The sequence below is a fragment of the Mirounga leonina genome, unplaced genomic scaffold (assembly GCF_011800145.1).
Source record: "Mirounga leonina isolate KUSES-001 unplaced genomic scaffold, KU_Mleo_1.0 Mir_114, whole genome shotgun sequence".
NCBI lineage: Eukaryota > Metazoa > Chordata > Mammalia > Carnivora > Phocidae > Mirounga > Mirounga leonina.
In genome coordinates this window covers 12,715,760-12,728,599 of record NW_023270265.1, presented here as the reverse complement: position 1 = coordinate 12,728,599, position 12,840 = coordinate 12,715,760, and the positions used below count along the sequence as shown (strand labels likewise).

At 38.0% G+C, this 12,840-nt stretch overlaps 1 protein-coding gene across 8 annotated transcripts in view; it reads right to left on the bottom strand.

Moving 5' to 3' along the window:
* Positions 1-2,244: 2,244 nt before the first annotated feature.
* The window catches only part of BMPR1A (bone morphogenetic protein receptor type 1A), a 142,662-nt gene continuing 132,066 nt past the window's right edge, over positions 2,245-12,840 (bottom strand). For all 8 annotated transcript variants that reach the window (XM_035023272.1, XM_035023271.1, XM_035023274.1 and 5 more), the window contains 5 exons: positions 11,270-11,462; positions 9,480-9,777; positions 7,642-7,817; positions 6,256-6,386; positions 2,245-6,168 (listed from right to left, as the gene is read on the bottom strand). In XM_035023272.1, the coding sequence (XP_034879163.1) occupies positions 6,043-6,168; positions 6,256-6,386; positions 7,642-7,817; positions 9,480-9,777; positions 11,270-11,462 (924 nt within the window). In that variant the 3' untranslated portion in view covers positions 2,245-6,042. The remainder of the gene's footprint in view (positions 6,169-6,255; positions 6,387-7,641; positions 7,818-9,479; positions 9,778-11,269; positions 11,463-12,840) is intronic.

The window sequence follows — 12,840 nt, the reverse complement described above, 5'->3', positions numbered from 1 at the left end:
AAATTTGTGATATGGGAAGTGGGGTGGAGGGAGGAAGCAGCATCTAGAATCACCTTGAACTTCGTTCTGAGCATACATGGGACACTTCAGAGTAAAAGTGATGAGACAAAGGCCAAGAAGATACAGTTCAGAGGAGTAACAGGTCGGCCACATGTATTCCACCCAAAAACGAGAATCACAATCTCCACCTCCAAGGGCAATCACGGATGAACCTTTCAGCCCTAGCCTCTGCTTCTAGCGGACATATTTTGCGTGTGTGCCTTTGTGCCTGAACTAAGTCTCCTCCTTCTGATTTCCAGCTTTCGTTCGGGTGACTTGCCTGTTTCTGCTCTTGCCCTGAGCTCGCAGTATTTAACTCCCCATGACCCGTAGAGGGCCGCTGCCATTAAGTGGCCTCTCCGAACACGACCGACTGGACACCTTCAGTGCGCCGTGTCCACTTCGTCGGGTACTGCCCTGAGGGCTGAAGCAAGGCTTTCTAGGAACATGCATCTAACTTTAGTGCCAGAAAAGGTCTGTGCGCTAGCAGCAGGGAGAGAGTTCTCCAAGTGAATGAAGACTTAATGACTAAATTAGCATCTGCCTGAAATTCCCTACAAGGATCAGATTATTCTGGAAGAACAGTGTCCTCATTTCTTAATGTCTTCTGTACTAGTACAACTACTCCTATGAAAGAAACCTTGGAAATTGTCACTATTACAACCACTCAGTGAGAGTAACAGATTATGCTGGGAAGGAAAAATGAATATGTTGATCCAGGTTTGGGGTCAACCTTTTACAGACAGAAGGAAAGCTAGCAAGTATTTGACAGGCCCAGGAAATCCCTGATTCTTTACCAAGCTGCATGAGAGTGCATGCTCGTTTCAAGAAACCATCTTACGGGTCACTAAACGGGGGTTCCTGTGAAGAATCTCTAACAAGCTGTTCCTAAACATGCATTTTGGGGGGGAGACATCAACTAGTCCCAAATCTTTCGTGACGATTTAGTATGTCCAGCTGCCTCAGGCATACCAAGGTTCGCTGACTGAATGAATCGACACACATCCAGAAACAGCTCTGATAGGTGGTGGGAGTGCAGGAGGGGAGGGGATACTGTTGCAGAACAGAGGGCAAGCTACCTTCCGCCCTGAAGTTTCAGCTCTTCACAAAGCATTTGCTGCAGCAGGAGCACAGTAGAGCTGGATAAATGGATTCCATGACTGTAAGTAACAGAAACCAGGCGCTATGCCAGCAGAGAGAGAAGGCAGTTGGAAGCAATGACCTGTCCAAGTCGTGAGATGAACACTCTCTTGACACGGGTAGGAGTGTGCACGAGAAACCCTCTGGGCAGTAATACGGGCCACACTTAGCAAGAACCTTAGGCTGTTTTCCATCTTAAATAATCTTTTAAAAGTTCCTATCCACTAGTCCCACTTTCAGGAATGTAATCTAAGACAATAAATTTATGATTTAAAAGATTTATGTACAAGGATGTTCACTACGTTCATTATATTTTTTTAGAACAATGGAAATAACCCAAATATTCAATAGGGAATTACAAAAATAAATTATTCCATCTACTTGGTAGGATATTATGTAGTTAATTTTTTAAAGTTACATTCTCAATGGATATTAATGACATACTATGACCTCAAATTTTGTAAAAAAAAATATGCAGCAGAAAAAAAAAAGATTGAAAAGCAACATTCAAATGTAAATAGGGGTACATGTGGCAAAAGAATTGTGATTTTATTTGCTTCTTTATTCTTTCCTGTGTTTTCCAAAATTTCTGCAAGGAGTACATATTTTTAGATTCAGATTTTTTTTTTTTTTAGGGGCGCCTGGGTGGGGCTCAGCCATTAAGCGTCTGCCTTCGGCTCAGGTCATGATCCCAGGGTCCTGGGATCGGGCCCTGCATCGGGCTCCCTGCTCCGCGGGAAGCCTGCTTCTCCCTCTCCCACTCCCCCTGCTTGTGTTCCTGCTCTCGCTATCTCTCTCTGTCAAATAAATAAAATCTTTAAAAAAAGAATTTTTTTTTAAAGGGCAATAACCCTTCACTGTAATAGGTTTTCAACTGCTCTGTGTACACAAAGGAAAGTGTGTGGTCACTTACCTGCCTTGTGTTCCATACTCGATTTCTGGCATCTGAGATGCACGTCTCAGGGATGCATGTATGTATACTAACTTATCTGTCATAAAATCTCACCAGACATGTGACTTCTAATACACAATACAGTCCGAGTATCACAAAACACATCACTAAAGTATACTAAAATAAGGTTATTTACTTAAAAATGATACATTGGATGTAATCTATATATAGAACAAAGCAATTAATGGTAAACTTAATAAGGCACCTTTTAAACCAGATGCTGTACAAAATACATTTAGTGTGTTACATATCAAAGATGAATCTATATTTTTGGTGTTTTACAATTGCATAATAAAATTGTTTTTAACCCTTCTTTCAATGTCTATGTACAACTTCCCTAATTAAGCTTATATAATGATATTTTCATTTTATACAACATATACTACATTTTAGTTTTTAAATGGGTAAGGACAATGGTCACTAAAAGGGCTTAAATAATTCCACTGAAAGCATAGTACAGAGCACGAGCTAAAATTACAATAATATATTTAATCCTTTGCAAAAGCAGTATTCACATACTTTCCTTATGGGATGACCATTACATGTGGCTTTGTATGCTGCTGCCCGAGATTTAATTCAGTTTTTATGAACATGTCAGTTCTCTGCAGTTTTCACTGTGACTCTCATAATAGCATTAAGGCAAGAGAATGAACTGCTACCCTATTTTAACACCTGACCGAAGCAAATAATAAATACTACCCTTTAAACAGTGTAAGAGCTACAATAATCTTTTTTAAAAAATCAATTAGTATTTCATTGAGATTAGATATTTGCAACATTTCCAAACAATGTGTATGCAAAGAAACACAAGTGATTTAATTTATAAAATCCTGCCTGGAATAAATTATTCATTATCAAATTTGATCTTGGGCCAGTTTAAGAGATAACAGGATTCTTTAAAAGTTGCGTTATATTTTTTTTCTAAACAGAAGAAAAGCATATGAAAGAAAAAGGTACTGAGTATTTTAGAGTGAATAAATAAAAAATCCGGCCCATTCTAGGAAAACATAATTTTCAAAAACTATAGGCCACTTTCTAAGTTTAGGGACACTTCCAGACATCGGAAATGCAACATAAAATGTTGACTGAAAGATCTTTTGTGAAAACATTTCCAGAGAAATTAGATTCAAATTTTGTACTTCAGAAACTTGTTCAAAAGAAAGCACAGGGAAAGCTCAGAATGAATGCACTGAGGCGGATCCTGGTGTGCCTTTAATTCTGGAGGTATTTACCAGTATAAAGGGAATTCAATAAAAGGAATTTTCTTCGAGGGCTAACTTCTGTTGTATTCAGGTAGCTTTGGGTTTTTGCTTGTTTTTATGTTTTACTTATTTAAAAGGATGACAGACAGAAGCCACACATTTTTAAAATGTTTAAATTTTAAATTTTTAAAATTTTAAATTTTTAAATTTTAAGTGGGGCCAAATAATGGCTTCTAGGGTTTTACAAATTAATAACTATAAGGTACTATGTAATACTTCCTCAGTCTTAAATATTTCACTTACTGGATGAACTTAGAAATTTAACAGTGAGAGTAAGGAGAAGAAAATAAGTTTCATGCATATTTTTTGGACTTTGGGATTTCAAAATGGCATCATTTGCTTTTTAAAGAACACGCTACCTTAGAAAATATTTTTATTCAACAAGTTGCTAAAGTTAATCCTTGATACGACTCTTAATAGATCTATTTAAAAAAATCAATATAGTGGTCTCGTACTTATATACTATCTGTAATTGTCTGCTTCCACCCACTATTTCAACATTCTAAGAATAAGTTTGCCTTTCTTTACATACGTTCTTTGTTAGTAAGACGACAAATAATGTTCAGGATTTACAGTTTAACCAATAAAAAATAAAGCAAGATTAACCTTAGATTAAAATCAGAGCTGAGAAGTGTTCTTAAGTCACAAGGCAACATGGATTACAATCTCTCTCAGTATAGGGGAGGACACTCTGAAAGAACATGTTATTGGGTACTATCAATATGCACATTTACTCATTTTCGTGAACACTTCAAATTTTAATTATGTTAGATGAAAATTACTAAACTTAGTCAAAACTATTAAAGCAGATTTCAAATTTGTTAAGTTTGATATATAAATATGTAAGAGTTTCATCCTTAAATGCCAGTCAGATTTTTGGTAATGGATGGATACATGCTCTGGATTCCTCCCCTTTAAAGACTTCTAACTATGTTGTGATGTAATCACATTTATTTTATGTTACATTCAAAGAAAACTATTTCACTTTATGCACCCATGAGTTGTTTACTCAGGATAAGACAATATTTAAAAGGCATTGGAGAAGTATAAGTTTAAGTAAATCAGAATTATTCCTTGGGATAACAAGGCATCCATAAAATATGTAGCATTTTATTGAATAACAGCTATATGGTATAGATACAGGTAATGAGTAGATACTGAACTTTTTTGCCTGACTCTTCATTGTCTTCACAAGTTATAGAACAGAAATCATAAAACCAAAAATCTCAAGTGATTTAAATGCCCCAAACAGCTGTTGATAAGTTTATATCAGCTCTGAAACAGAAACTTCTAATTGGAGGATCCTTTGATAAAGAAAAATTGAGATGACAGCATCTTAATGAAAGTATATGCCTGAATAACAAAGTCCTAGATTTGATATACTACTTTGAATGCATTAATTCTGACAATTTACAAGTAGTTCTACATTATAACATTTTTTTCTGATGATCTTTTAATTTTCTTCCCTTAAGAATGGGATATGAGGTACACATGAGAGCTGGTTTCTACAGTATGAATGTATGTACATATATAAAATATGGTTGTAAAGGAGGTGTTTTGCAAATAAAGCATATTACACACAAAATATAAATAACTTCCCTTTTAAAAGTTACTGAGAATAAAGAATATAGAACATGATTATAGGCACTTACATTGCTATCAAATGCAGTAATTAGTAATTCACTTCAATAAGAAGTGTTCTCTTTAGAAGGTTCATGGCATTGGAAGTTCCAACTTTGGATAGGATGCTTTTCATGACAAAAGTAAGAATTACCGAAAAGAAAGAAAGAGAAGGAAGGGGGAAGGGGGGGAGGGGAGAGGAAGGGGAGGGAGTAAAGAAGAGAAAGATGGTGATGAAAGGAAAATAGTCCAAATTTACAGAAACTTTAAACTTCTTTTGGCCTTTATATCAACTTTTATGTTAAAAAATAAAGTTGGCAGAGAAGCTATCACTTGTAAGGTAAATAAATGGTTTTTATGTGACTGGAGAATCTTGGTCAGATAATGCATTTTTAAAGCACAAAACCAACAGCCACCAGCATCTTCCTGTGCATTCATAAATCATTTTCTTCTAATTCAAATGGCAACAGAGGAATCCTGGTGTGTGCGTGGGTGTGTACACACACATACCAATATCAAAGCCTGACAAACCATCAAACTACTGTATCCCAAACAGATCATAATCCATAGGCTGTTTACAAAGGTGGAATACAAATAGATTAATTTTCCTCAGGTAGAAGGCAAAAATGTGTATTTCTCCATCTCTGCTGAATTCATTTATCTTCTTAAGGCTTTCACAGAAAGCACCATTTTATGAATAGGGAATTCAGTACCCAGAGTTTGACTGGAGACTTATTAATAATCAGGATTGAAGTCTTGATGCAGTTCATAAAAACCCAATAAAAAAAAAAGGCATCAAAAACCACATTTAAAATAAAGCTGTCCGTATATAAAGAACAAAGTGTTTAGAAGTTCCCAGCTTGTTATTCTACAGAGTACTGAGAGGTTTAGTATTAGCAGCCTGTGAAGGTGTAGTGAGGAGAGAGTCTGAGAACCAAGTCAGCATCCGTATTCTACTCTAACTCCACCCGCTCCTTGGGTGAAAACAGTTCTTGCAGTCTAGAATTGCTCCTCATGACTATTTCACTGTCAAATCTTTACATCCTGGGATTCAACCATCTTGGCAAGTGTCTTCTTGATTCTCAGAGCTGTAAGTCTGGAGGCTGGATTGTGGGCCCAGCATTCTGACATGAGCTTCAGAACTGCTCGTAGACACTGAAAAGTAAAGAGAATATAGTGAGCACATAAAGATCTTTGATGACACTTACCAATCACTTCCTCAGGGGATGGAGCTCCACTTACTTCATCACTGTTCCATCGATTGGACACAATTGGCCGCAAACGCTTCACACACACAACCTCACGCATATCTTCGTATGATGGATCATTGGGCACCATATTGTAATATGGCAACTGGTACTCTTCTACTATCCCTGTAGGGAGTGAGAAAACACAGTGGGCACAAAAATGGCTGGACAAAATATATCAACCTACTCAGCACCTCTTACTGAACTATGGGAGATAAAATGGATTCCTACATAAAGAAGAGAATTATAGAGTGAATGATTCACTTTTAATAGTAAATGTGTCTTCTTCTCTTTTTCTATGCCTAAATATTTCCTCTACCTCCATCAGGGTCCCCATCATACCTGTGGACATACCTATATCCCTTAAGAAAAGGTGAAGCACTCATTTACCTCCAATTTTTATTTATTTATTTATTTTGCGTGTGCGCATGCGTGTGCGTGTGAGAGAGCAAGCAAGCCGAGGAGGGGCAGAGGGAGAGGGAGAATCTTAAGCAGGCTCCATGCTCAGCATGGAGCCAGATGTGGGGCTTGATCTTCCAACCTTGAGATCATGACCTGAGCTGAAACCAAGAGCCGGTCACTTACCCGACTGAGCCACCCAGGTGCCCCTTCGATTTTTAATTTGATTACTTATATACATAATTGTTCTTATTAACGAATGTGGCTTTTGTTTTTTGTTTTGTCTTATTTCGTTCTGCAGTAGAAAGACAACATGATATGCAGAAAAAAGTTAACACAGCAGGCTGGAGACTGCTATCCTTTGAAAAGGCCTGCTTGCAGGGTTGGCGCTGGGCCGGTATCTGGGAACTTGCTGGGTTAACAATTCCCTAGACACTCATATAAAACCTTCCCTAAATGATAAGTGTCACTCACTGTGTGCCTAGACTATTTGTACAAACAGTATGGTTTATGCTGAACACCTGCTCTCTTTCTAGGAGTTTGGAATTCTGGTACATGCTAGGTGGAGGGTGCCCATGTGACCAGCCTCCAAAAATATCTTTGGCTACTAGGTCTCTAATGAACTTTCCTAGATGACAATATTTCACATGTTGTCATAATTCACTGCTGGAGGACTAAGCACATCCTGTGTGACTCCACTGGGAGAGGACTTCTGGAAGCCTGTGCCTGATTTCCTGAACTTTGCTCCATGCACCGTTTCCCTTGGCTGATTTTATCTGTATCCTTGCACTGTAATAAATCTTAGCTGTGAGGACAACTATATGCTGAATCCTGTGTGTCCTTGTAGTGAAATCAAAGAACCTGGGAGTGGTCTTGGGAATCCCTGACATATATGACATCTAAATTATATAAATGAAGCTGTTACTTTTTTTGAATAATGAGGATACAAACATAACCGGAAACCCACTACCTAAAGTCTTACCTCCTGTGATACAACGACGAGCCATTTCCCAAATGATCAGGCCAAAGCTATAGATGTCGGCCATTATGTAGGGCTGGAAATGGCTTTTATTCAAGCTCTCATCCAGCACTTCCGGAGCCATGTAGCGTTTGGTACCCACCCTGGTGTTTAAGGGTACGTCAACTTCATTCGTGTCGCTGAAACAGAAGACAGTGTTCAGATTGAGGGCCAGGAACAAAATAGTTTATCTTGTATTTGCATCTCATTTTGTAAGCCAGACTCTTCCCTCCATGTGTACACACACACACACGCACACGCACACACACACAAACACATAAATATATAAAAAAAAAAAAAAAAAAATCTATCTAACCTACTAATCTTACATCAACATTCCCTTAACAGAATTCCTTGTGACTGGATTAGATTTTAAAATTTAGCATTTCCCAGATTTTAGAAAAGTAATATTTACCCTTTAAATACATGTTACACATTACACAAAACCCCAGCAGGGTCCGGGGCGGCACTCAATCAGAATCATTACTGTCTGCAGTGAAAAGCTAAGTATGAATATTCATATTATCCTGGATAAAGACAATAAACACCTCACATTAGTTCAAGTTTCGTCACCAAACAAGTTTAGTGCCTCTCTAAGAAAAAGGACAGTACTGAATATAAGAAAGAGCAGTAGATAATTATGTCCCAGAACAAATGAATGTAAAAATAAGCTGAGAGGAATCAATGCTTTTACTGTTCTCGCGTGATAAACTCAGTGTTTGTGACACAGGATTACATTTTCTTTTTGGGTCCAACCAACTTAGTTCTATTGTGAGTAATGTTTACATAATCATATTGACAATCAGTAATAAATGATGCTTACTGGTTTTTCAATTTTGGGACTAAATTTTAGAGTTGGAAGACATAAATACTTTTGCTATTTAGGCCCCCAATTCTGGCAGGTTCTGGAAACTACTCCGAAGCCAAGATTAATATAACGTATTTTAGATTTTCTTAAACAGTACCTGATGAGTATGTGAGCCAATAAACACCACAATGATAAAGAACAAAAGGATCAGAACACTGTAACAACTAGGGAAGAAGATTTAAATTTTAACATTCGCTTTATTATGGACTAGTACTTTTATTTTATAAACCTGAAAATGAATTCTGAAATGTAAATTGGCTGCTATATCCTAGAGTTGTAACAATATTAAAACAGTTTCAGTGGTTTCCTAAAATTCTGATAATGCTGTTTAAAAAATATCGACAATTTCAAGTGGTGATGGAGAAATGGCATACTTCTCTGTTTATGGGAGTGTAAACTGACGAACGCTTCCTAAAGGAAGAGCTTGCAATTATACTATACTTTAAAAGGCACATACTCTGTTTAGCCCCTTCTCTAGGAATCCACCACGAACAAATACTTAAGCAGTCAAGGATATTATATATGGGTAAGATACAATTAAAGCATTTTTTAAACAATAGAGATAACTTGAATGCCCATCAGTTGGGTCATAGATGAAATAAATTATAGTACATCCACATAATGGAAAACTGCATCAACACTGTTAAAAAGAATGAAGCAAATCTACATAAATTGCAATAGAATGATGTCTAAGACAATAAAAGCAGGAGATGAGGAACTATGTAGAGTAGGTTGTAATTTTTGTAAAAACAAAACAAAACAAAACAGAAAAACCCAGAAAAACAAAACACCAAGACATAAAAATCCCAACTATTTATTTATATAACCAGATAAGCCCAAATACATGTTTGGAATTCCACTATCTTGAATCCAAATAGGCAAATATCTTTTGGAGGTTACAATGATTTCAAAACACAGGCAAAGAACCGCTTACCTATTGAATTTAACAGCAAGGCCCAGGTCAGCAATACAGCAACTTCCATTTCTCTTAATGAGGATGTTTTTGCTCTTTAGGTCTCGATGAGCAATCGCAGGCTTTCCTTGGGTGCCATAGATTTCTGTGTGGAGATGGCACAGACCACAGGCAGCTGAATAAGCCAACTTGAGCAGGGCTCTGGTGTCTAGTGTAGCGCATTTCAGGAAATCATAGAGAGATCCGTTTTCATGGTAATCAGTAATCAAATAGAGCTGAGTCCAGGAACCTGTACCTTTAATGTCTGCCGCTATGAAACCTGTTCAATTAATGGGTTTAAAGGGTTAGTTATCAGAAATGGGTAAGAAGAATGATGAATGCTCACTTAGGATACTGAGAATAACTCTGGTATCTTGTACAGATAATAAAAATTTAATTTGCCTAGCAAAATCTCTTGAATGTGTACCATTCTTTCCTGCGATTTTCAGATAACTCTACATTTCTGCAATATATTTAAAATAATCTTAACGATAATGATGAAAATGACAATCATATGACTAAGAAAAAGATCATATATCAGAAAATAACCTGGGGAAATGCTATCTATCTCCATGATTCTCTAAGCATGAAGAACTATAAGAAGAAGGAATGTAGAAAAGCTCTCAATTTCAAATTGAAAAGTGGACACATTAAAATAATAAAGTTAAAATGTTCAACCATGAGTTTGCTCCTAAGCCAGCTCCCACTTGCCCATCAAGCCTCAGCCCACCTGCCTATCTATCTGGCTCACTGATAAGCAGGGCCATGATACCAGCCTCCTTTCTTTCTTTTTCTTGTCCCTTTCCCTTCAGAAGGTCAGTGAGTGCTGGGTTGAATACTGCGCACCCCCCACTCCATGCCAATTCACGTCCACTTGGTACCGGTATACGTGACCTTATTTGGAATAGGGTCTTTGTAGATATAACCAAGTTCAGAGAAGGTCAATACTAGATTCAAGTGGGCCCTGATTCAGTGACCATTATCCTTCCAAGAGGGGAATGTGGACATACAGGGGAGAAGGCCATGTGACAACAAGAGAGCAAGAGTGCTATCTCCAAGCCAAGAAGTGCCAAAAATTGCTGGCAGTCACCAGAAGCTGGGAGGAGGTAAGGAAGGGGCCTCTCCTAGAGCCTTCAGAGAGCATGGCCCTGCCGACACGCTCCTTTTAAACTTATGGCTTCCACAACTCCGGGAAAATAAATTTCTGTTGTTTTAAGCCACCCAGTTTGTGGTAATTTGTTGTGACAGCCCTCAGAAAACTAACAGTTAAGTGTCTGGAATACTTGCGGCACTGTGCTATGCACTCTCTAAATTAAAGGGTAGGGAAATAGTAGCTGAAAAGTCAGGAAAGCTAGAGGAGTTTCTGCACCCTACCAATCAGATCATACATAAATTATTTTTCTATTTTGTAAATGAAGGTGGGGGGGTTCAGTTTATAAAAGGCAAAAGGCACATATAGTTAAAGTTACACTAGAAAATTGCTTAAATTACCTTTAAAAAACTTGGGCTGTGTTACTATATGAGTAAGTCCAATAAACTAGCACTACTTCGAATTTGAAACTCCCTATTGTTTTCCTAGTTGGACAGTAAATAAAGTGGTTGGTGGGCATTCAGGATTGTTTTGTAATTAAACTGTATTCTCGTGGGTTTCCTTTAGCCAGATGCACATAATGGAATTCACGTATGTTTTCAAAGCCCGTGTGGCAGGCTTCCACCGCACCCCACTAACCCTGTCAGAATATGGAATCGGCCGAAACCAAATGTGTACCCACCAAGTATGTTTTCGTGGCGCATCAGCACAGTTTGATAGATTTCCGTTTCTCGAAACCAGCTAGCTTCTTCAGTGGTAAAAAACACTTTGACTGCCACCTTTTCACCACGCCATTTACCCATCCACACTTCTCCGTACCGGCCTTTACCGACTTGCCGAACCATCTGAATCTGTTTGGCAATAGTTCGCTGAACCTTCACGATAAAAGCAGAATGTTTGTGGAGTTCTTGATGAAAAGAACCGGCTAAGACTGAGAAAGTGGCCCAATAGCCTGTCCCATCGAAAAGGATGGGATGTACAACCAACCCACCCCAATGGTGGAATTTATAAAGGATTTAAAACAAGATGAAACAACGTACAATATACATTGTGAAATTGCACACTAACGGGTTAGTTGACGTGATAGATTGTTTGCAGAAATGGTCAACATAATTCTGCTCCCAGTCCCAGTCCACACCCTTGGGTAGTCTCCTGTGCAGACTCTGGGCGTGGCGACAGGATTTGCTTTTGGCAATGGAACAACAGCAGATGTGATGCAAGTAGAGACTTTAAAAGTGTTTGTGCTCTGGGGCTTGCCCTTCCTTGCTGTTCTGGAGAACTCTATAAGGGGTGAAAAAACCCTGGGAGCCCCTGGCCGTGTCCGTGAACTATATCATCTAGCTCTCTAGCTGAGCAGGTCCAGAAAAGGAACTGCCCAGCAGACCCACAGAATCATGAGAGATAATAAATGTTTGTTACTTCAAGCCACTAAGTTTAGGGATGCTTTATTGTGCAGCAAAATCTAAATGTTAGTTACAAATCTTCCACTCAAGTCATTAAGATTCTACATTACATAATTTGGCCCCTGCCTGACTCTCCAGCCTCATCATTTGCTCTCATGACCCACCTCTTATTCCCCTTACTTCAGCTTTTAGAATTCATTCCTGCATATTCTTGTCTCAGAGTCTTTTTGCACGTGCAGTTCCCTTTACTTAAGAGGGTCGTTTCTGTGAAACACCTTCATAGCACACGTATACCTCTCAGCTGCTGCACTTATCACAATTACAATTTTATTATTATTTATATATGGATTTGTTTGAATTCTATTCCTTCCTACTCACAGAATATAGGGGTTTGTTTAGGGGAACACTTGAAATATAGTAAGTGCTTTCATTAATTTTTGTTGACTCAAAGATGCACATTAATTGCTACCTTTCATTTTCAGAAGCACTAGTGGCCATTCTAAATTAAAAAGAACCCTAAGGTCCAGGTTGGAAATGCAGTTAAAATGAATTAGATTCTGTGCATACCTAAACTGACTTATTTTATGTATCAGTTATTTCAGAATCCTTTGTAATTTTTAAAGAAGACAGGATTATTGAGGTAGTAAGTTACATACAACAAAATCCACTCTTTTTGAGAACTGTCTGACGAGTGTATACAGTCATATAACCACCACCACAATTAAGATAGAGAATGTTTCCATCACCCAAGAAAGTTCCCTCTTGCCTCTTTAAAGTCAATCCCCTCCCCACCCACCCCCAGGCCCTGGCATCATTGATCTGTTTTCTTTTCCTACAGTTTTATCTTTTC